General features: G+C 42.8%; 1 protein-coding gene across 3 annotated transcripts in view; it reads right to left on the bottom strand.

Moving 5' to 3' along the window:
- The window catches only part of LOC126187395 (uncharacterized protein ZK1073.1), a 612,194-nt gene that overhangs the window by 30,427 nt on the left and 555,996 nt on the right, over window positions 1–25,771 (bottom strand). For all 3 annotated transcript variants that reach the window (XM_049928450.1, XM_049928451.1, XM_049928452.1), the window contains exons 2-3: window positions 19,574–19,624; window positions 13,263–13,326 (exon numbers count right to left, since the gene is read on the bottom strand). In XM_049928450.1, the coding sequence (XP_049784407.1) occupies window positions 13,263–13,326; window positions 19,574–19,624 (115 nt within the window). The remainder of the gene's footprint in view (window positions 1–13,262; window positions 13,327–19,573; window positions 19,625–25,771) is intronic.

Raw genomic sequence — 25,771 nt, 5'->3', positions numbered from 1 at the left:
GGTGGCACGGGATACATGCGGACGTGCATTCTCCTGCTGGAACAGCAAGTTCCCTTGCCGGTCTACGAATGGTAGAATGATGGGTTCGATGACGGTTTGGATGTACCGTGCACTATTCAGTGTCCCCTCGACGATCACCAGTGGTGTACGGCCAGTGTAGGAGATCGCTCCCCACACCATGATGCCGGGTGTTGGCCCTGTGTGCCTCGGTCGTATGCAGTCCTGATTGTGGCGCTCACCTGCACGGCGTCAAACACGCATACGACCATCATTGGCACCAAGGCAGAAGCGACTCTCATCGCTGAAGACGACACGTCTCCATTCGTCCCTCCATTCACGCCTATCGCGACACCACTGGAGGAGGGCTGCACGATGTTGGGGCGTGAGCGGAAGACGGCCTAATGGTGTGCGGGACCGTAGCCCAGCTTCATGGAGACGGTTGCGAATGGTCCTCGCCGATACCCCAGGAGCAACAGTGTCCCTAATTTGCTGGGAAGTGGCGGTGCGGTCCCCTACGGCACTGCGTAGGATCCTACGGTCTTGGCGTGCATCCGTGCGTCGCTGCGGCCCGGTCCCAGGTCGACGGGCACGTGCACCTTCCACCGACCACTGGCGACAACATCGATGTACTGTGGAGACCTCACGCCCCACGTGTTGAGCAATTCGGCGGTACGTCCACCCGGGCTCCCGCATGCCCACTATACGCCCTCGCTCAAAGTCCGTCAACTGCACATACAGTTCACGTCACGCTGTCGCGGCATGCTACCAGTGTTAAAGACTGCGATGGTGCTCCGTATGCCACGGCAAACTGGCTGACACTGACGGCGGCAGTGCACAAATGCTGCGCAGCTAGCGCCATTCGACGGCCAACACCGCGGTTCCTGGTGTGTCCGCTGTGCCGTGCGTGTGATCATTGCTTGTACAGCCCTCTCGCAGTGTCCGGAGCAAGTATGGTGGGTCTGACACACCGGTGTCAATGTGTTCTTTTTTCCATTTCCAGGAGTGTATATTTTCTCTGCGTTTAGCTTCGGGAAGCTTCTTTTTCATGTAGATTAAATTTATATATATATTATAATATATATATATATTATAATAGAAGGAAACATTCCACGAAGGAAAAATATACCTAAAAACAAAGATGATGTGACTTACCAAATGAAAGTGCTGGCAGGTCGACAGACACACAAACGAACACAAACATACACACAAAATTCAAGCTTTCGCAACAAACTGTTGCCTCATCAGGAAAGAGGGAAGGAGAGGGAAAGACGAAAGGATGTGGGTTTTAAGGGAGAGGGTAAGGAGTCATTCCAGTCCCGGGAGCGGAAAGACTTACCTTATGGGGAAAAAAGGACGGGTATACACTCGCACACACACACACATATCCATCCACACATATACAGACACAAGCAGACATATTTAAAGACCAAGGAGTCATTCCAGTCCCGGGAGCGAGTGCCCTTCAGCCCCACTCCCAGATTCAACCAAACAGCCCTCGTCAAAGATTTACTGTCCTACGTCCTACACTCGTACTCTCTGCTGGAAGTATCACTTTGCCACGAAGAAAAATGATCCTAATCCTACCCCTAATGATCCAACTCCCCAAGACACTATCCAAATTGAACCCTGCCTGGAACAGTTCCGTCCTCCGTCACAGCGGGACCCACCTCCTCTTCCTCAAAATCACCCTCGCCTAACCTTCCAGGAATTTCTGACTTCCAGCCTTGCCTCTCAATCCTTCTTAAAAAACCTTAATCCTACTCCCAACATCACCACTGCTGAAGCCCAGGCTATCCGTGATCTGAAGGCTGACTGGTCCATCGTCATTCTTCCGGCGGACAAGGGTTCCACGACCGTGGTACTTGATCGTCGGGAGTATGTGGCTGAGGGACTGCGTCAGCTTTCACACAACACCACATACAAAGTTTGCCAAGGTAATCCCATTCCTGATGTCCAGGCAGAGCTTCAAGGAATCCTCAGAACCTTAGGCCCCCTACAAAACCTTTCACCTGACTCCATCAACCTCCTGACCCCACCGACACCCCGCACCCCTACCTTCTACCTTCTTCCTAAAATTCACAAACCCAATCATCCCGGCTGCCCCATTGTAGCTGGTTACCAAGCCCCCACAGAACGTATCTCTGCCTACGTAGATCAACACCTTCAACCCATTATATGCAGTCTCCCATCCTTCATCAAAGACACCAACCACTTTCTCGAACGCCTGGAATCCTTACCCAATCCGTTACCCCCAGAAACCATCCTTGTAACCATTGATGCCACTTCCTTATACACAAATATCCTGCACGTCCAGGGCCTCGCTGCGATGGAGCACTTCCTTTCACGCCGATCACCTGCCACCCTACCTAAAACCTCTTTCCTCATTACTTTAGCCAGCTTCATCCTGACCCACAACTTCTTCACTTTTGAAGACCAGACATACCAACAATTAAAGGGAACAGCCATGGGTACCAGGATGGCCCCTTCGTACGCCAACCTATTCATGGGTCGCTTAGAGGAAGCCTTCTTGGTTACCCAGGCCTGCCAACCGAAAGTTTGGTATAGATTTATTGATGACATCTTCATGATCTGGACTCACAGTGAAGAAGAACTCCAGAATTTCCTCTCCAACCTCAACTCCTTTGGTTCCATCAGATTCACCTGGTCCTACTCCAAATCCCATGCCACTTTCCTTGATGTTGACCTTCACCTGTCCAATGGCCAGCTTCACACGTCCGTCCACATCAAACCCACCAACAAGCAACAGTACCTCCATTACGACAGCTGCCACCCATTCCACATCAAACAGTCCCTTCCCTACAGCCTAGGTCTTCGTGGCAAACGAATCTGCTCCAGCCCGGAATCCCTGAAGCATTACACCAACAACCTGACAACAGCTTTCGCATCCCGCAACTACCCTCCCGACCTGGTACAGAAGCAAAAAACCAAAGCCAGTTCCTCATCTTCTCAAACCCAGAACCTCCCACAGAAGAACCACAAAAGTGCAAGTGCCCCACTTGTGACAGGATACTTTCCGGGACTGGATCAGATTCTGAATGTGGCTCTCCAGCAGGGATACGACTTCCTCAAATCCTGCCCTGAAATGAGATCCATCCTTCATGAAATCCTCCCCACTCCACCAAGAGTGTCTTTCCGCCATCCACCTAACCTTCGTAACCTCTTAGTTCATCCCTATGAAATCCCCAAACCACCTTCCCTACCCTCTGGCTCCTACCCTTGTAACCGCCCCCCGGTGTAAAACCTGTCCCATGCACCCTCCCACCACCACCTACTCCAGTCCTGTAACCTGGAAGGTGTACACAATCAAAGGCAGAGCCACGTGTGAAAGCACCCACGTGATCTACCAACTGACCTGCCTACACTGTGATGCATTCTATGTGGGAATGACCAGCAACAAACTGTCCATTCGCATGAATGGACACAGGCAGACAGTGTTTGTTGGTAATGAGGATCACCCTGTGGCTAAACATGCCTTGGTGCACGGCCAGCACATCTTGGCGCAGTGTTACACCGTCCGGGTTATCTGGATACTTCCCACCAACACCAACATATCCGAACTCCGGAGATGGGCACTTGCTCTTCAATATATCCTCTCTTCCCGTTATCCACCAGGCCTCAATCTCCGCTAATTTCAAGTTGCCGCCACTCATACCTCACCTGTCATTCAACAACATCTTTGCCTCTGCACTTCTGCCTCGACTGACATCTCTGCCCAAACTCTTTGTCTTTAAATATGCCTGCTTGTGTCTGTATATGTGTGGATGGATATGTGTGTGTGTGCGAGTGTATACTCATCCCTTTTTCCCCCTAAGGTAAGTCTTTCCGCTCCCGGAACTGGAATGACTCCTTACCCTCTCCCTTAAAACCCACATCCTTTCGTTTTTCCCTCTCTTTCCCTCTTTCCTGATGAAGCAACCATTTGTTGCAAAAGCTTGAATTTTGTGTGTATGTCTGTGTTTGTTTGTGTGTCTATCGACCTGCCAGCACTTTCGTTTGGCAAGTCACATCATCTTTGTTATATATATATATATATATATATATATATATATATATATATATATATATATATATATTTAAAAAGAAAGATGATGAGACTTACCCAACAAAAGCGCTGGCAGGTCGATAGACACACAAATAAACACAAACATACACACAAAACTCTAGCTTTCGCAACCAACGATTGCCTCGTCAGGAAAGAGGGAAGGAGAAGGAAAGACAAAAGGATTGGGTTTTAAGGGAGAGGGTAAGGAGTCATTCCAATCCCGGGAGCGGAAAGACTTACCTTAGGGGGAAAAAAGACAGGTTTACACTCGCACACACACACATATCCATCCACACATACACAGACACAAGCAGACATTAGGGGGAAAAAAGGACAGGTTTACACTCGCACACACACACATATCCATCCACACATACACAGACACAAGCAGACATTAGGGGGAAAAAAGGACAGGTTTACACTCGCACACACACACATATCCATCCACACATACACAGACACAAGCAGACATTGTGTGTGTGCGAGTGTAAACCTGTCCTTTTTTCCCCCTAAGGTAAGTCTTTCCGCTCCCGGGATTGGAATGACTCCTTACCCTCTCCCTTAAAACCCAATCCTTTTGTCTTTCCTTCTCCTTCCCTCTTTCCTGACGAGGCAACCGTTGGTTGCGAAAGCTAGAGTTTTGTGTGTATGTTTGTGTTTATTTGTGTGTCTATCGACCTGCTAGCGCTTTTGTTGGGTAAGTCTCATCATCTTTCTTTTTAAATATATTTTTCCCACGTGGAATGTTTCCCTCCATTATATTCATATATATATATATATATATATATATATATATATATATATATATATATATATATATATATATATATATATTTAAAAAGAAAGATGATGAGACTTACCAAACAAAAGCGCTGGCAGGTCGATAGACACACAGACAAACACAAACATACACACAAAATCTAGCTTTCGCAACCAATGGTTGCCTCGTCAGGAAAGAGGGAAGGAGAGGGAAAGACAAAAGGATTTGGGTCTTAAGGGAGAGGGTAAGGAGTCATTCCAATCCCGGGAGCGGAAAGACTTACCTTAGGGGGAAAAAAGGAGGGAAAAAAGGACAGGTATACACTCGCACACACACACATATCCATCCTCATATACACAGACACAAGCAGACATTTGTAAAGGCAAAGAGTTTGGGCAGAGATGTCAGTCGGGGCGGATGTACAAAGGCAAAGATGATGTTGAAAGACAGGTGAGGTACGAGCGGCGGCAAATTGAAATTAGAAATTAGCGGAGATTGAGGCCTGGCGGATAGCGAGAAGAGAGGATATGCTGAAGGGCAAGTTCCCATCTCCGGAGTTCTGACAGGTTGGTGTTAGTGGGAAGTATCCAGATAACCCGGACGGTGTAACACTGTGCCAAGATGTGCTGGCCGTGCACCAAGGCATGTTTAGCCACAGGGTGATCCTCATTACCAACAAACACTGTCTGCCTGTGTCCATTCATGCGAATGGACAGTTTGTTGCTGGTCATTCCCACATAGAACGCTTCACAGTGTAGGCAGGTCAGTTGGTAAATCACGTGGGTGCTTTCACACGTGGCTCTGCCTTTGATCGTGTACACCTTCCGGGTTACAGGACTGGAGTAGGTGGTGGTGGGAGGGTGCATGGGACAGGTTTTACACCGGGGGCGGTTACAGGGGTAGGAGCCAGAGGGTAGGGAAGGTGGTCTGGGGATTTCATAGGGATGAACTAAAAGGTTGCGAAGGTTAGGTGGACGGCGGAAAGACACTCTTGGTGGAGTGGGGAGGATTTCATGAAGGATGGATCTCATTTCAGGGCAGGATTTGAGGAAGTCGTATCCCTGCTGGAGAGCCACATTCAGAATCTGATCCAGTCCCGGAAAGTATCCTGTCACAAGTGGGGCACTTTTGGGGTTCTTCTGTGGAAGGTTCCGGGTTTGAGGAGATGAGGAAGTGGCTCTGGTTATTTGCTTGTGTACCAGGTCGGGAGGGTAGTTACGGGATGCAAAAGCTGTTTTCAGGTTGTTGGTGTAGTGGTTCAAGGATTCCGGACTGGAGCAGATTCGTTTGCCACGAAGACCTAGGCTGTAGGGAAGGGACCGTTTGATGTGGAACGGGTGGCAGCTGTCATAATGGAGGTACTGTTGCTTGTTGGTGGGTTTGATGTGGACGGACGTGTGAAGCTGGCCATTGGACAGGTGGAGGTCAACGTCAAGGAAAGTGGCATGGGATTTGGAGTGGGACCAGGTGAATCTGATGGAACCAAAGGAGTTGAGGTTGGAGAGGAAATTCTGGAGTTCTTCTTCACTGTGAGTCCAGATCATGAAAATGTCATCAATAAATCTGTACCAAACTTCGGGTTGGCAGGCCTGGGTAACCAAGAAGGCTTCCTCTAAGCGACCCATGAATAGGTTGGCATACGAGGGGGCCATCCTGGTACCCATGGCTGTTCCCTTTAATTGTTGGTATGTCTGGCCTTCAAAAGTGAAGAAGTTGTGGGTCAGGATGAAGCTGGCTAAGGTAATGAGGAAAGAGGTTTTAGGTAGGGCGGCAGGTGATCGGCGTGAAAGGAAGTGCTCCATCGCAGCGAGGCCCTGGACATGCGGAATATTTGTGTATAAGGAAGTGGCATCAATGGTTACAAGGATGGTTTCCGGGGGTAACAGACTGGGTAGGGATTCCAGGCGTTCGAGAAAGTGGTTGGTGTCTTTGATGAAGGATGGGAGACTGCATGTAATGGGTTGAAGGTGTTGATCTACGTAGGCAGAGATGCGTTCGGTGGGGGCTTGGTAACCAGCTACAATGGGACGGCCGGGATGATTGGGTTTGTGAATTTTGGGAAGAAGGTAGAAGGTAGGGGTGCGGGGTGTTGGTGGGGTCAGGAGGTTGATGGAGTCGGGTGAAAGGTTTTGTAGGGGGCCTAAGGTTCTGAGGATTCCTTGAAGCTCCGCCTGGACATCAGGAATGGGATTGCCTTGGCAAACTTTGTAAGTAGTGTTGTCTGAAAGCTGACGCAGTCCCTCAGTCACATACTCCCGACGATCAAGTACCACAGTTGTGGAACCCTTGTCAGCCGGAAGAATGACGATGGATCGGTCAGCCTTCAGATCACGGATAGCCTGGGCTTCAGCAGTGGTGATGTTGGGAGTAGGATTAAGGTTTTTTAAGAAGGATTGAGAGGCAAGGCTGGAAGTCAGAAATTCCTGGAAGGTTAGGAGAGGGTGATTTTGAGGAAGAGGAGGTGGGTCCCGCTGTGACGGAGGACGGAACTGTTCCAGGCATGGTTCAATTTGGTTAGTGTCTTGGGGAGTTGGATCATTAGGAGTAGGATTAGGATCATTTTTCTTCGTGGCAAAGTGATATTTCCAGCAGAGAGTACGGGTGTAGGACAGTAAATCTTTGACGAGGGCTGTTTGGTTAAATCTGGGAGTGGGGCTGAAGGTGAGGCCTTTGGATAGGACAGAGGTTTCGGATTGGGAGAGAGGTTTGGAGGAAAGGTTAACTACTGAATTGGGGTGTTGTGGTTCCAGATTGCGTTGATTGGAATTTTGAGGTTTTGGAGGGAGTGGAGCTGGAAGTGGGAGATTGAGTAGATGGGAGAGACTGGGTTTGTGTGCAATGAGAGGAGGTTGAGGTTTGCTGGAAAGGTTGTGAAGGGTGAGTGAGTTGCCTTTCCGGAGGTGGGAAACCAGGAGATTGGATAGTTTTTTAAGGTGGAGGGTGGCATGCTTTTCTAATTTGCGGTTGGCCTGTAGGAGGATGCTCTGAACAACCGGTGTGGATGTGGGAGAGGAAAGATTGAGGACTTTTATTAGGGACAGGAGTTGATGGGTGTGTTGATTGGCTGAGTGGATGTGCAGGTGAAGGATTAGGTGGGTGAGGGCAATGGATTGTTCAGTTTGAAACTGGTATAGGGACTGATGGAAAGAAGGGTTGCAGCCAGAGATGGGAACTTTAAGTGTGAGGCCTTTGGGGGTGATGCCAAATGTCAGACAAGCCTGAGAAAATAAAATATGGGAGTGTAATCTGGCTAGGGCGAAGGCATGTTTGCGGAGGGAATGTAAATAAAACTTGATGGGGTCGTTGTGGAGGTGTTGTGAGGGTGACATGGTCCTAGAAGGTGGAAAGTGGAACACGAGGCTGAAATGAAAATGAAAATAAATATAAAAATCTGGTGTGAAAAAAGGCGAAAAAGGGTTGGTTAGAGCTGGGCTGTTGATCCTGTGGTGAACTTGTGTAGGTAGAAAATGATGTGCATGAAGGTTAGGTGGTTGTGTTGCCGCCAAAACACGTTAAAGGGTGAAGAAATACGGGAGAATTTCGAAAAAACTACGTGAGGATGTATTAAAAGGGTGGTTTGGTGGTGACAGGTTATGGAAATGAAGCTAACAATTGTCTGATGAAGAAATAATGACGTTAAAACCTGTGGGGAGCGGCTAGAAATGATCGATGATGTGAGAAAAACGGAAATGGAAATAAAGCAAAAGATATTAAAACTAGCCGAAAAGGTTGTTAAATAGCTGAAAGGAACTGTTTGTGAAATGGAAACGGTGGATTTTATAGCAGCGGTGGTGTTGAAAGCGGAAAAAAAATTTTTTGTTTGGAAGTGGGTTACGTATTATTACGTATTATTGAGTATATATCGGCGGGATAAAATTGAATACTGGATTACGGTAAAAAAGGAGAAGGTGAAAAGAAAGTAAAACTGCTGGCAAAAACAGAAGGAGGAAATAAGATGACAGAAAAGACTACGAAATGTAACAGTGACAATAACAATAACAAACGTGATTGTTGGGTTCAAATTAATGATATGAATATAATAGAGGGAAACGTTCCACGTGGGAAAAATATATTTAAAAAGAAAGATGATGAGACTTACCAAACAAAAGCGCTGGCAGGTCGATAGACACACAGACAAACACAAACATACACACAAAATCTAGCTTTCGCAACCAATGGTTGCCTCGTCAGGAAAGAGGGAAGGAGAGGGAAAGACAAAAGGATTTGGGTCTTAAGGGAGAGGGTAAGGAGTCATTCCAATCCCGGGAGCGGAAAGACTTACCTTAGGGGGAAAAAAGGAGGGAAAAAAGGAACCACTACACCAACAACCTGAAAACAGCTTTTGCATCCCGTAACTACCCTCCCGACCTGGTACACAAGCAAATAACCAGAGCCACTTCCTCATCTCCTCAAACCCGGAACCTTCCACAGAAGAACCCCAAAAGTGCCCCACTTGTGACAGGATACTTTCCGGGACTGGATCAGATTCTGAATGTGGCTCTCCAGCAGGGATACGACTTCCTCAAATCCTGCCCTGAAATGAGATCCATCCTTCATGAAATCCTCCCCACTCCACCAAGAGTGTCTTTCCGCCGTCCACCTAACCTTCGCAACCTTTTAGTTCATCCCTATGAAATCCCCAGACCACCTTCCCTACCCTCTGGCTCCTACCCCTGTAACCGCCCCCGGTGTAAAACCTGTCCCATGCACCCTCCCACCACCACCTACTCCAGTCCTGTAACCCGGAAGGTGTACACGATCAAAGGCAGAGCCACGTGTGAAAGCACCCACGTGATTTACCAACTGACCTGCCTACACTGTGAAGCGTTCTATGTGGGAATGACCAGCAACAAACTGTCCATTCGCATGAATGGACACAGGCAGACAGTGTTTGTTGGTAATGAGGATCACCCTGTGGCTAAACATGCCTTGGTGCACGGCCAGCACATCTTGGCACAGTGTTACACCGTCCGGGTTATCTGGATACTTCCCACTAACACCAACCTGTCAGAACTCCGGAGATGGGAACTTGCCCTTCAGCATATCCTCTCTTCTCGCTATCCGCCAGGCCTCAATCTCCGCTAATTTCTAATTTCAATTTGCCGCCGCTCGTACCTCACCTGTCTTTCAACATCATCTTTGCCTTTGTACATCCGCCCCGACTGACATCTCTGCCCAAACTCTTTGCCTTTACAAATGTCTGCTTGTGTCTGTGTATATGAGGATGGATATGTGTGTGTGTGCGAGTGTATACCTGTCCTTTTTTCCCTCCTTTTTTCCCCCTAAGGTAAGTCTTTCCGCTCCCGGGATTGGAATGACTCCTTACCCTCTCCCTTAAGACCCAAATCCTTTTGTCTTTCCCTCTCCTTCCCTCTTTCCTGACGAGGCAACCATTGGTTGCGAAAGCTAGATTTTGTGTGTATGTTTGTGTTTGTCTGTGTGTCTATCGACCTGCCAGCGCTTTTGTTTGGTAAGTCTCATCATCTTTCTTTTTAAATATATTTTTCCCACGTGGAACGTTTCCCTCTATTATATTCATATATATATATATATATATATATATATATATCTGTGTGTGTGTGTGTGTGTGTTTATTAGTGTCATAATTTTTTGCTCAGAAAACAAAGGTTTACAGTGTGCCTTATACGATGAGCCTGTAATTACCGTAACAGCTTTCTTCTGCAGTATTTCTCTTTTTCTCAGTTGGTATCACTACTGGTGCAGGAAAGTCATCAGGCCATTCCCTTTGTTGTATATCTCATTACAGAGGTAGACTATTTCATTCTTCCTCCTGGTTCTCAAACTCTTCAATACTTCTGTTAGCAAGTTATCAGTTCCACATACTCCCTCAATGCCTTTTCTACTTCTACTTCCAAGATGATGGACCCCTTTCCATTTTCCTGCACACATTCCTCCTCTTCAAGCTTGAGTTCACTTGGTATTTTATCCATCTTATACAGACATTCTATATATTCTGCTCAGAACCTCCCATGATTCTTCAGCTAATGTACCAGCCACTCGTTCTGCTTCCTTGTTCGTCTTTCTTCTTTTCCTTTCAAAAACTGTTCATAATTTCATACTTTCCTTCTCTCTCCATTTTCTCTATTTCCTTCAACTTCCTTTGTCAGTTTCTCTTCTTAATTCATTATTCAGTTTCTTGTATCTCTTTTTACCTTCTTAATTTTCCACATTTTCTGCTTGCTGCTTTCTTCCATCTTTATGAACATATTTTCCATTATCCATTATTTCCTGATGCTATTTGATGCTTTAATTCCTAGTACTTCTTTGGCAGAGTCCATGGGTCCTTCCTTCATTTTTATTCATTTATCATTTACACATTCTTCCTTTCTAGCTCTCTCCCATTTTTCCATAAACGTCTCTCCCAACTGTGAAGCCTTACTTACTTCCTTGAGTATCTCCAAATTTAATCTTTCTTTTGCTTTACCCCTCCACACTTTTTCCAACTTCATTTGTATTTCTCCCACGGTGAGGTTGTGGTCTGAGCATATGTCTGCTCTTGGGTAGGCTTTGGTATCCTTCAGACAGTTCCTAAACCATTTTTGTATCAAAACGTAGTCCACCCAACATCTATCCCTATTCAAAACTAAGGTCCATATATAACGTCTCCTTTTGTGATTTTCCAATAATTTGTTACCCACTACTAGTGAGTTTTTTCTTTGCAGAAGCTAATTAGCCATTCCCCTCTCTTATTTCGTACTCGTGATCCAAATTTTCCCATTGTATCTCATTCTCTTCCTTTGCCCATCAGTGCATTCAAGTCCCCCAAAATGATAATGCAGGCTTTTTTTTTTTCAGTCAGTTCTTGAATCTTCTCATAATATTCTTACATTTCACAGCAGAATTTTAATTTGCCACAAATGCCGATCATGGTGTAGAATCAGCTAAAGAGACAAAGATATCTCAAGAAATGATGGATTTGGGACATTAAGAAGCAATCCACATTGTCAATTTAATTAATTAGTACTCTACAGTTACAATGTAAATATTTATCTGCCCTTACAACTGAGCTACATAATTCTTTGCATTTCACAGATGAAAGCTTATAATTCAGAAAATATGCATTTGTTTTTTAAACTGATGTCTCTTCTAACACTCATCAAGAGTATTTTCCTTGGTGTTGCAATCTGTAGATTTATTTCTACAATGTATGGATGAAGTCAACTCAAACTTATATCATGTGATTGGCAAAAAAAAAAAAAAAATCAATGTTTCTCATTGAAAATTAAGTGTTTCTTCTCTTTTTTTTCTCCTTCTTCCTGCATGCATCAATTCAAGAGAAAAGTTCCCAATTACTCTAGAATCATATTCAGTGACCTGTATTAGCAGAGACAGTCAGACATGGAGAACAACTAGTACTCTAATAGTGGCTGAGTAATGCTAATGTGTAGCAGTAGCAAACAGATGGCATGGGCAGCACATGAGATGGGGAAAATTCAGCAAGGAAAATGTGGAAAACAGAAACAAAAATTCCATTCTTTTGGTGTCTGCAGCTGTTATCTACATTAAATACTTTTTGTGAAAAGTGCCACATGCTGGTTCATAGCTGTGCCATCTGTCTGTCATCGCAGTGCAACAACACTATTCAGTCTCTACAGAACTAGGCCTACTGGTTATTCTTCATGTTTTACTGTCCCTGGTAATACACTTCCTTACACAAAAAAATCACATTAGACTAATCTGTGAACCCTATCAAACACACACATAAAATTGCACTTCAAAGACCAATTTGTTATTAATGAGAAGAAACCTATGTTTCCCACTGAGGATGGGTGTCGCAGGAAATGAAGAGCATTATTGCCTTGGGCTGACTCTACCTATACATTTCAAAAATGAATTTTCAAGAATCTAGAGAAAATGCACCTTATAACTTTGAATGGTGTGTGTGTGTGTGTGTGTGTGTGTGTGTGTGTGTGTGTGTGTGTGTGTGTGTGTGTGAACAATGCTAAGTATAAATCACTGTATACACAAAAAAGATATCTTCAGACAATTATGCAAATGGCCGGTATATTGTCATGTTTACACAGAGATAGTGTACTGTTATTGTAAACTGGCTCGTTCCATGTAGTAGCAAGAAATCACAATTATGATCCATGAAACGTACTAAACTAAACTTGCTTTCAGCTTTCTCTCTCCTCGTGCTCAATACAGGTGAGTCCCTCTCATCCTGAATGTTAGTGACTGGCCCTTCTTTTTTAACCTTTTCCAGTCTGTCCCTCTGTGCTTCCCAAAAGAAAGTACAATTAGTTCCTAAAGCTAAGAGAATGTAACATATTTTTATATGTGCCTGTCAGCAGTATTGATATTTCACCACCTGGAAGTAAGTATTGGCCAGCAATTCTGTCTCATTATTTGCTGTCTAAAAAGCAATGCAATGTCCCAAACATCTCTTGTGGTGGATTTAAATGGCATTGTACTTACGGTTGCATCCTAAGTCGTGCACAGTAAGAAATACTGCTTTCTTTGCCTGCTGGTTGAGATCACCCTAGAAAGAGAAACAGAACACATACAATACAAGAATTATCCAATGATTTAAGAAAATACAATTAAAAGGATATATAATTTTAGAAAAGGCCAGATAATTTGCAATATTATTCTCCAAGACCTTTTGGAAAAATGAGTTCTTGAACTTGAAATAAAAATACACAGTATCCACTTTTTATTAACACAAGGTATTTGCAGGTTGCTACACTATGATTTATGATCCTCCTAGAGGTAGGTAACCTCATGTCAACAGACAATAACAAACGAAAAACATGATTAAAAATAAATTTATGTCCATTTATGGGCAAAAGATTACCATAAGCCCTGCAAGGCAAATGCTGGGATTCTCTCTTCAACTTGGTAAAGCTGATTTTGACTGAGCAAGGTGGTGCAGTGGTTAGTACACTGGCCTCACATTTGGGAGGACAACGATCAAACCCATGTCCTCCATGATTTCCCTAAATCACTTCAAGCAACTACCAGGATGCTTCCTTTGAAAGGGCACAGCCGACTTCTTTCCCCATCCTTCCCTAATCCAATGGGACCGAAGACCTTGTTCTTTGGTCCCCTCTCGCAAATCAACCAACCAACCAAAGCTTGTTTCTTTTACTATGCTTTCCACACTGGGTGAAGGCTCCATTATTTGTTACCTCAACATCAATGAGGCATTTTAAAATATAGCATTTTCAGGTTATCCAGAACATTGTTAAGTCTTCTTGATGAAATTATCTTTATTATCTATTGCCTTAGCATTAATGTGGAATGTTAACTTTAACACCATATCGTACAAAAACTCCCTCTTAGTATTAGGAGCTACTTATTATGTGCTACACCTCCATGAAATGTGATTTGATTTATATGGATTTTAATAAATAATAACACATATCTGAGGGAAAATACAGCATTGTACTGGAAAAACTGTAGTGTTCATCTCATGTTCAGTTACTGTAAGAGGTGGTCACTGAACAGTCGATTGTTTTATACTGTAAATACCACATGAGATTAAATAAATTAATACTTTATTAGGAGCACATAAAATAACACTTGCTGTTCCTTATACGTATCCAAATGAAATTTTACTTCCCATACAGACGCTGCAGCCCAGTAGCTGTACATATTTTGTGTGTAACTAGCTTTTCACCCACGACTTCACACATTTATGCATATGTCACATATATTGCACACATATATGTCAGATTCTTTGTGGTTTTACATCATACAACTCCACAGAGGATGTTAAATGTATCTATGGCAGTCAGCTGTATGGCATGATCTTCAATCCAGAAACACATTGACAAAATTCTTGGTTCTCTGCAGGACTCATTGTTGCAACCTGGCTGTCACACAAATATGAGACATTATACTTCTAAAGTATGTCAACTCGACTGAATTCAGGAAAGAAATACCAACTGTTTGTTGTAGAACAGTTTTACACATCACCTCCCTCACCCCCATACCTATCCCCATCTCTATGGTACACCCACATTACTTTTATACGAAAAATTAGTTATGTGTATACCAAATTTGGTTGAAATTTGCTCCAGGTGTACCTGAGTTATACTTTTAAGATATCCCTTTTTGCATCCACACTCACCCTTGCGGATGCTGAAAAGGGGGGAGGGGGGAGCTGTCCCAATGTCATAGCAATTTTTTCTGGGTTGAAAGGGGTGAAATATCACAAGGATGGTTGCCAATGAGTGTAGTAACGTAGTAACCTAAAAAACTATGGATTCAATACCAAAATTGGTCGTTATCAAATAGCCATACGGTATTTTTATACAAATAAGTCATGTATGTACAAAACTTGGTTAAAACAGCTCCTGAGTTATACTTCAATGTCACCTTCAGCCCAACCCCTGTGGAAAGTAGGTGTCTGTTACTCACACAGTTCTTCTTTCCAGATAGTAAATGATTTGTGCACCAAGTTTGGTTGAAATGGATCCAGGGGTTTGGGAGGCAATGAGAAACATACATACATTTTTATTTTATATATAAAAATGTTATTTTTTGTAACTTTTCTAACATCAAACAATGGAAAATCCAAAATGGAATGTAACAATATTATGAGAAGTAAAGTTGCTACTCACCATCGGAGATGCTGAGTCGCAGATAGGCACAACAAAAAGACTCTCACAATTATAGCTTTCGGCCATTAAGGCCTTCGTCAACAATAGACACACGGGAGTGGCGACTGGATGGGGGTACGGAGGAGGCTGGAGTGGGGAGCGGGAGGCATAGTATGGCCGGGGTGGTGGACAGCTGCCTAACATCACTGTTAGGCAGTGTGGGTCAGACACGTAACAGTATTTCGATCCAAAAGTTTACGCCTCCAGACTTTGGATGCAGTGTACTGACATATCAGATCATTTCTTCTTTCATGTTTTATTTTTAAGAATTCACAGTGAGTTTATTTTAATAAGTCTCATGTCCCCTTTAACTTTGGACATAGATTACAGCATGACATGAATTCCACACACTACCCAAAGCGCACACATTTACTACGAGCATATTTCGATTCATGTGAGTTCCATACCCTCCTGCAGCGGGCACAGAAGGGAACCAGCGGAAAATGCCCCTATTAGAGCACAAAAAATACGAATGTGTTCCACTTTCTTTAAAAGCATCTGACTGAAAAATAGGGTACCAGCCGCCTCATTCTACATTCCTCAGCATCACTGAAAATTTTCCCAAAAGTTTTGGCATGCAAATATATTCGTGCTTTTTATGCTAAGAGTGAAGGAGGTACTGGCTGTGGTAAATAGACGGAAAAGTAATAAATACTAGAAGATAGTAGACAGTGGTTGTGGTACAGAAATAGCGGAGGAGACAATGGCAGTGTGATAAAAAGAGAGGGATATAGTGTCGATGGAACACAGTTGACGGAGACAATTGGTTCAATTGGCTCTGAGCACTATGGGACTTAACATCTGTGGTCATCAGTCCCCTAGAACTTAGGAACTACTTAAACCTAACTAACCTAAGGACATCACACACATCCATGCCCGAGGCAGGATTCAAACCTGCGACCGTAGCAGTCGCGTGGTTCCGGACTGAGCACCTAGAACCGCAAGACCACCGCGGCCGGCTGACGGTGACAGAATAGTGCTAGGGAAAGAGTGAAGGAGACTGTGCCAGGGGGAGAGGAATAAATAGAAGGAGAAAGTGGAGGTGGGGGAGAACGAGGGATAATGGGAGACAGAGAAAAGAGACAGCAGCAGTCGGAAGGAATGAATACGATAGTAGCAGTAAGAGAGCAATAGGGAGACAGTGAGAGTAAGAGGAGACTGTAGTAATAGGCCAGAACGAAGGAGACTGTGGCTGTGACACAGAGACAATGACAGAGAGACACAATGAGATAATGACAGAGAGTTGAGAAGAATATGTGAATGAGAAAGGGCAGCTGGGAGTGGATGGTATGAGCGACTTAAGCGATGGATTAACGATTGTGAGTTACGGTTAGAGTAGCTTGTTGGAGTATGACATGAGCTGCATGTAAAAAAAAAAAAAAAAAAGCGCGAGTATTTTCGCATGCCAAAAATCTTTGGAAAAAATTTTAAAGGTGCTGAGGAAGGTAGAATGAGGCAGGTGGTACCCCACTTCCCAGTTAGTCTTTTAAATAAATAGAAAATATTCACGCTGTACTCAGATTTTTATTATTATCTACACGATCACACACAGAAATTTTCTCTACAATGCAAAATGTGTCTGAATCTGTCTTGATTTTTTTTCCGTGTATTTGTCCCTCTCACTAGCTGATTGAATGTCAAATCGCTTTTGAGGTAAGTGATATGAAAGATTGCTCCAGACCTCCTCATAGAATGCAACGGTCAATGCGCTAGCTAGAGAGAAAGGAATATGAGCCTGATTAACGACTGTGGCTGGTGCGCTTGGCCTACCTAAGTTATACTTTTCGGAGGTTTCCCATGATCGTTTAGGCACATTCTGTGCTTGTCTCAAATCACCGTCGCAGAAAATACAATACACATACAGTTGCAATAGGATCACACATAGAGCAAAATTTACACAATGCACAAAATATGGCAGTTCCTTGCGTAAATTGCAGTCACGGTTCCACCTTACTAGTAGATTCCGCCGTCGCCAAAATTGGCCTATATTTTCAAATCAGTACGCCACAACGTGCATTGTCACAATGCAGCCAATCTCATCACCCGAACGTACAAACTACGGACGACAAACGGTGAAATTCAAATCAGTTTGTTTTCTTTGGTCAAATCAATTGACGCTCTTACACACGAAAGATGGACAGTGAGAAACTGATAAGATTAGTCCAAAAAGGTAGTCTGTAGCACCCCTGGGATGAAACATTTCATAATCGGGATATAATTTGCAATCAATGACTGAAATTGCATCTTTATTGGAAACCACAAGCAGGCGAAATTTTAGATGTAAATTTGTTCAAGTGAGAAGGGTGGCGTATCTTATGCTTAAAGTCACTGTAGCGAATCCTTTTTGGGTTGTGGTAGGTTGGCACTACCTGTTTACAAACTATTTTTACTGCTTACTCCCGTTTTCATGCCAATAGGGTGATAATTCTGTTAAATGAAGTGGTTTGCAAAAATGTGTTGTACGGTGTGAATTTTCACTTTTCAGTGCTTCAAGTGTACAGAGTTTCTTCAGCTAAACTTTATGCTTATCTTTCATATGCATGCTTAATTACAGTCATTGAAGGTTATAACCGACTTACGTCTGCACAATTTTAAATCAATACAGCGAAATAGAGTGTTTGTAAATATCTCGAGTATGCAACAGAACGTTTCTCCTGTCATCTAAAATATTCGTAAAACGTATCTCGTTCTTCCAGTAGTTGAAAGCAGAGTGTATAGTACTCGCAACATTCTTTTCGAAATAGACACGCCGTACCTCATTCACATGCATTCGGCGTCTTTTTTAAAGGAAAATCCGCACTACAGCTCTTGCCTCCAAGCGCAGAGGTATCGTGGTATCCATTCGACCTTAGGAGATTATAATCTAACCAGCTTCATACAAAGAAAAGATTATAACCCCAGCTACTAAGCTAACCTGATTCACTCCGCCAAAAATTGTCGAAATAAACTGAACGCACTGTTACCAATACGTCGGCCGATGTTATCGAACGATTTCTCGAAGTCGTCTGACGACCGTTGTCGGTATCAATCTAAGGCTGCGTTCACAGTGGCACCAGTAATGGTCGCGTGGGACTTCGTCGCCAAAGGACGCACGATAACGTCGTGCGACATATTGGTAACAGCGCGTCCGATTTTCGTCAATTTTTGGCGGTATCAGGGAGGTTAGGTTAGGTTAGAATTTCTTCTATATATGAAGTAGGTTAGATTCTAACCTTATAGGTTGGGATGGAAACCACGACGCCTCTGTGCTTGGAGACGAGTGTTGCAATACGGCTTTTGCTATTAAAAAGATGCTAAATGCATGCGAATGAGCTAGCTATACCTGTCTCAAAAAGAATGTGATAAATGCTGTACATTCTGTCCTCAGCCATCGGAATAACCAGATAAGCTTTAACGAATGTATGAGCTGAAGGAGAAAACGTTCTGTCACATACTCGAGATGATTCTTGGTAACCTTGAAAGACAAGATTACAAACACCCTGCTTTACAGAATTTAATTGAAGTTGTGTAGACAAATGTTAATTAACTTTCCATAACTGTCATTCGGCATATGTGTGAAAGACAAGCATAAAGATTAGAATACGATATTCTGAACATCTACAACACTGGAAAGTAGGAACACATACACCACATTTTGCAGACCCCGTCATGCAATAGAATCACCGCCGTACGGGCATGAAACCGCCAGGGAGCAGTAATAACAATAATCGGTGGACAACTAATGCCCACCTACCACAGCTTAAACAAGATCCACTACAGTGACTTGATGCATAAGATACGCCACACTTCTTACTTGAACAGGTTATTTTTTGTGGTTATAATTTACGGCATAAATTCCAGATAATGATTTTGCCTACTTGTGGTTACCAATAAAACTGCCATTTCGGTCCTTATATTCCGAACTATATGCCGATCATGATCTTTTAACGTTAGGATGCCAAAAACTCTATCTTTGATTAAACTTATCAGTTTCTCATGGTCCACATTAGATATCGTGTCGGGCAATTTGACCAAAGACAGCAAATTTATTTGCGTTTCACCGATTGCCATCCCAAGTCTGTACTTTCAGGTGATGAGATCGACTACATTAATGGTAAGAAGAAGAAGTGATATACTGCTTACCTGAACATATACATGAAGATCTCCCGATCTTTCTGTCGTCACAATGTATTTCTGGAAGAAAGAGAGAAAACACATTTAATTAATGCTGAAGGGACGTACAATAAAAACTGTATTAACTACTAGTGAACATGGCAATGATTTTCAGTTGCTAAGTATGTATGAAAATTACATATACATATTAAATTTCTTGCTCCTTCCCTCTCTCTGCCCATTTTTTCATCCATCCTCTCTGTACATCTCCCCCCCACCCCATCTCTCTGCGCATAACCTCCTCCCCATCTCACTCTCCGTCACCTCGACCCCCTTCTCTGTGTCCACTTCCGTTTGAATGTTCAGTAGCACTGTACATACCCTCCTCCCCCCCTTCTATCTGTGCATAACCTCCTGCCCATTCTCTCTGCCCAGCTGCTCCTCTCCCCCCTCTCTATGTCCATTTCCATCTGAATGTTCATTAGAGTATCATATAAAAATTGGAAGTGAATCGGTCAAGAACTTTTCGAGATTTGTGGTAACAATGGTTCTCCCTTCATTTATTGCACGTATATTTACCTATATATTACATGTATTACAAAAATATATAGCGTACTTTCCTATGTCCGTCCGAATGTTAGTTAAAGTATCATGTAAATTTTTGAAGTAAATAGATCCAGACTTTTCGAGATTTGTGATAACTACGCTTTCCCTTTATGTATTACATATGTGTGTATGTTACATACCGGTATATTACAAAATATATAGTCTATGTTCGTCCGAACGCTCATTAAGGTGTCGTGTAAAAATTTGAAATAAATCGGCCAAGAACCTTTCGAGATTTTCGCAAACCTTATCCCTTTATACACATTACATACGTAGTTACATATTACATGTATAATTGTCAACCCGTTTTTTTTCTGATGAAAGCATGTGACAGCAGAACTGCCAAATCCAGTTCAATTTTTTAATTTTCTTTTTCATACCAAAAATACTTTTCCGGTGGATTTTCCAAAAATTTTCTTTTATACAAACCTTGTTCTGATAGTTTCGAACACAACAACGACAAAAATCAACCAAATCGGTGGAGCCGTTCTTCACTGATGATAATTCATACATGCAGCAATTGATGTTAATTTCCGACTTTTCCGTAGGCTTTTCCAAAAATTTTCTTTCACATAAACCTTGTCCTAGATATCGCTACAGTAGAAGGTAAAATTTGCTCTCGGAAACTGTTTAGTATGAATACCTACTCGATATTTATTTTTATAGTTATGGACACCTCCGTCACTTTTTATTGGAACGAGTACCGGTACAGTATTCAAGGTTGAAAAACAAACAAACCTTGTGTTTACGTGAAAACGTCTGTTTCGCTCGTCGATCGAACTTCCTTGTTGATAAAATACCGTCAGATTTAAACCTATTAATTATGAGACTAATGCGTTTGTTTGAACCTCAACGCATAGTCACATCTATACGTGTTCGACGCGCAGTATTTGTTTTCCATGCGACGTCCTTGTTCGAGCGTCGGCGCATGCGCGTGGTTGCTACAGATTAGCTTTGGGTAACATTATAAATTGGTGCAGCGTGGAAACGCGTTTATCTAGGACATCAATACTGGTATCGTATGACGAACTTGCGGACCAGTACTAGGACTCAAAGTGGAGACAAAATATTCGCTACCGACTTCGAAGTTCACTGCCAGACCACTAGCGGCGCTACTGTCGTTCTTTATCGTAACATGGGCCTTGCACTTATAATAATTTAGTGTTCTGTAGTGGCGTATGGTACGCATCGCTATACGTTGTTGTAGAGCATTATTGGTTCTCGGTCTCCTTTTATGCTATATCTGAGGTTCTCTCTCTCTCTCTCTCTCTCTCTCTCTCTCTCTCTTTCTCCCCGGATCACCCGTTGGTATCTGTTTATCTGTAGTGTCATCTCCACCCATCTCGTTCCTCATTGCGTTCTTACTGCTCCCATTCGGTTATTCGCAGTTGACGACTCCCGACTGGTTGATCCATCTCATCGCTTTTCTCTCCCGTTGTTCCTGACATTCGGTGGCTCGAATTGTGGCTCGTCAGTGCACTGCCTTTTTAGAGACTGTGTCGAACCAGTACGCCACATTTCCCACTGACAAGTGAAGGTCAGGTACGAATACAAGTTTCAGGGATGCCGTCCTATGGATTCAACTGGGAGGTAGATCCAGTAATGTTCTGGATCGGACGTCAGATGCCTCTAACCACTGACTCGAGGAATTCGAGAGCTTTGCGATATCGGGACAGAAATCCTAATCAAATGTATAGACCTACAGTCAACATTTCGTCGATAGGCCTGTTTTCCGACACCAAAATGCAGTAGCTCAACAAATCGACCCGTTGAACGCCTTCCTCGAGGAGTAAAGAATCAACCAAATTCAATGAGTTGCGGTAGTATCTGCTGACATGAACCCAACTCACCATACGCGAGACAAGTTGAAAGTTACTTTACGTTCGATAAGGACACAAGCTGAAGTAATGAATTAAAATTTATGCCTAGGCTGAGACACGAACGTAGGTCTCCTGCTGACTACGCAGATGTGCTAACCATTACACCTGGCACAAAGTTTAATTCATTACTTCAGCTTCTATCCTTATAAAAGAAAAAGGCGAAACTCATGTCTCGCGAAAAATGGCAATTCCACTAGATTATTCTTGTTAATACAGGAACCTTTCCTACTCAGTAGATGACCTAAGGAGCGACAGGTTCGAGCATCACCGTCTCGACCACATAATGGACAGTAACAAGTGCTCAATGATACCGAAAAGCAAATTTTTATTTCACAGATTTGCTCTGCCTTGTGCAGATTACAATTATTTTTGCTATCGTTTTGTTTTCCTTTCGCAGTAAAGTCATTTTGTTAGTTTCATGAGGCTTATTCTTTCACTCACTGTTACCCTAGAATCTAAGTCTGCACATGTTACTAAAACACTCAGATAATACAAAACTTGTTTTGGGCAACTCAGACACAGTGTCTTTGTATTTTCGTTAAATTATTACAGATGAGCGGAGGAATCCTACCCTGCGACCTACTATGTCCCACACCCATGTGCGCGTTACGAGCTGACCGTGTGAAGCTGCAAATGCATCTTGCTTGATGTTTCTGCGTTCAGTGGCGCAATACGCTTGAATTCCTCAAATCCAATGAGCAACACGAATGGTCACAGCTTTGTTTCAGCTGTGGAGAATATCATGGAGATCACGAAGAAACTAAACTGGCAGACACTTGAAGATGGATACAACTATCCAGAGGAAGCCTACTTACAAAGTTTCAACACCAGTATTAAATAATGAATCTAAGAATATACGAGGATTGTATTGACACGCATTTTTTTTCTGAAAGCAGGTTGGTTTCATTCAAGGTTCCAATACACTATATTATATCCCACTCTTTTGGCTACAAAATCTTATTTGTCAACATAATTTCCGTTCAATGCGACGATCGTATGCCATCTCACTGCTAGGGCCTGTAAACCCGCAGGGTACCACTCAACTGCTCGACGTCGGAGCCAACGTCTTGCTGCATCAATAACTTCCCAATCATCCACGTACTGCTTCCCGTGGAGTGCATCCTTCCTTGGGCTGAACAGATGGAAGTATGGAGATGCCAGATGTGGGCTGCAGGATGGATGAGCAAGAACAGTCCAATGAAGCTTTGAGAGATCCTCTCGGGCGAGCAGACATGTGCGAGACTTTGCGTTTGGATTTTTGTGCCGATTAACTCGCTGAAGTCGTTTCTTCAGTTCCTGAGGGCAGCACAATACAATTCGAAGCTGATAGTTGCACAAGAAGGGAGAGCAACAAACAGAATAATCCCTTCAGAATCCCAGAAGACCGTCGGTTGGCGTAACTTCGTTGGCTGCCGCTTTGAATTTTCGAGGCCGGTCACACTGCTGTGTTTTTATTTATATTGAATAATTACAGTATGGAAGGACGGAGTGATTAATGGATATGTTAATGATTTATTCTCCACACGCAAGCCGTTGTGTTCAAGTACGTCTGTGTTAGATTACCCCACTCAAAGAATCACATTATTGCACGCCAACTGAGTGTAGTATGTGACTAACCATTTATCTGTGCATAAATTATGTTAAATCAGACACGATCTGACCTTGAACCGCACGAAATTCAACATCAAAGTGCTGTTAAAGTATATGAACTGTAACTTTGGTTGGGCCACATCATTTGAAATAGCCTACTTTAGACAATCACATTTCATCAGGATCCGACGGAAGCGCAACCGACGGTGACACATTTGCACAGATAAGTAGGGCGAAGTTATTAGCAGATGGTTTAAAACCGCAGTGGCCATCTTGCTTACATTCACCGTTCTTTGAATGGAGCTGGAGACATTAAGCATATGCCTGTCTGAGCTGAAATTCTGCTACACGCTTTTCGGAGACAGAAATTTTTGTGCCTTCCATTGCAATGCTTCTATGTATTTCGTATCAGTTCAATGGACACTTAGGGATTTTGTGCAGCGTCCACGTCTGTGTTTTATTTCTGCTGGCTGCCCAGCAGAAGCTGCATTTTTGTATATGAAGCTACTTTCGACTTTGAATTTGTTGCACTGATGTGAATTTCAACTCAGTATTCTAAATATTTTATTTTTACGTAGTTTGTATGCTAACCATTATTTTGAGGGCATGAGATACTTTCAATTCACTTAATCAAGTATTAGTTATGACCAGCCTACAAATTACTGTGTGTATCCATGAACAATGAACTTTATTTGTTAAACTTAACCACTTGATAAGTCAGAAAAGAACAACAGCAATAATAACAATAATTCGTCAAACAGCGAAGATGGCATAAAATATTTTTTTATTTAAGACAATTGGTTTCAACAGACTTTGCTGTCACCTTCAGGCCTTAAAATACTTTTGTTGTAAAACGTGTTCATTTTACGTTGAACCTCATGCACAAGATGTCAAATGGATAAAAAACAGCACGCTATAAAAAGTTTGTCAACGCTAAAATATTTTAAAACATAAAGCACCTTGTGTAAAAGGCCGCGTTCATATACATATTGCTCACAGATGCTTGTTACATCATGCAGACACGGAACACAACAGCACATCTGTTTACATATGCTGGGCATATTATAAACACTGTTCAAGGGCATGTACTAAAACTCTGAAACACTGTACTGATATTGGCAAGTTACTAGTCGAAATTTAGATTTGATTTAATAAAGCCTGAAAGGAAAGGGCGACTGATTGCTGTGCTCCATCATTTTGACCGTCATATCATAGTCGTTGAGTGCATTCCACATTCCTAATGGAAGGTAACTTGATGCAAAATAAATTAATTGTATTACACGAATAAAATGTTTGAAGACTGTAAATCAGTAAACGGTCATCTGCCGAATTGAAGTCTTCTGCTAAGCTGTTAACGGCATTGAAAGGAACACACTTGACTGCGGCAGAAAACTTCCTTGTATTTTATGCGATTACTTGTGAAGAATTCATAAGAGTTTTTTATGTACGACGACTGAAAGTAGTGTTTGAAGCTTAAAAAAATATGAGAAAAAATAGGCTGGAGGGCTACTAATGAGCCTCAGTGCAGAATTTTTTTTGGCGTAACCTTACAGGATGAATGAAATAATTTCGCATCAATTAAAGCAATTTTGTCCAGTGAATAGTCGAAGTTATACATTCATACGTATTTATTTTTACGGAGACAGGCAAGGTCTACACACACAGTAAAATTGGTATGCCAAAATTTAATACTACCCATGACACGTCACCTGCAACATAATATGATCTATAAAAACTTTAAGAACAGCGAAGTTAGAGAGAGACTCGCTGCTACAAAAATCTCAAAACAAGGAAGATAACATGTTCAACGATAAGAAATTTTCTCCTCCCACTAAATGAATTCTGCAAAAGCCAAAGACGGACCTGTGATGATTGACGAGGTGACAGATATATCTATGATGAGATGTTACCAAAAATATCTCTGAATACTGACCACTCCGAATAAACGTACTGAAAACGACGACGAAAGTTCCCACTTCTACTGCAGTCTCACGCTTGTTGCTGCTCAATTACGGCAGAATATGACAGTAAACTAGAAAATAACACTGTATCTCCTAACAGAAAAAAGTTTTACTTTATAAGCGCACATTGGCGCATTCTCTTGTTGAATTGTGCATATTAGGCCTCAAGCGTAACTCTCCAGTGCAGATAG

The sequence above is a fragment of the Schistocerca cancellata genome, chromosome 5 (genome assembly GCF_023864275.1).
Source record: "Schistocerca cancellata isolate TAMUIC-IGC-003103 chromosome 5, iqSchCanc2.1, whole genome shotgun sequence".
In the NCBI taxonomy this organism is placed as follows: Eukaryota; Metazoa; Arthropoda; class Insecta; order Orthoptera; family Acrididae; genus Schistocerca; species Schistocerca cancellata.
The sequence above is the reverse complement of the archived record's forward strand: the minus strand, read 5'-3'. Positions and strand labels throughout refer to the sequence as shown.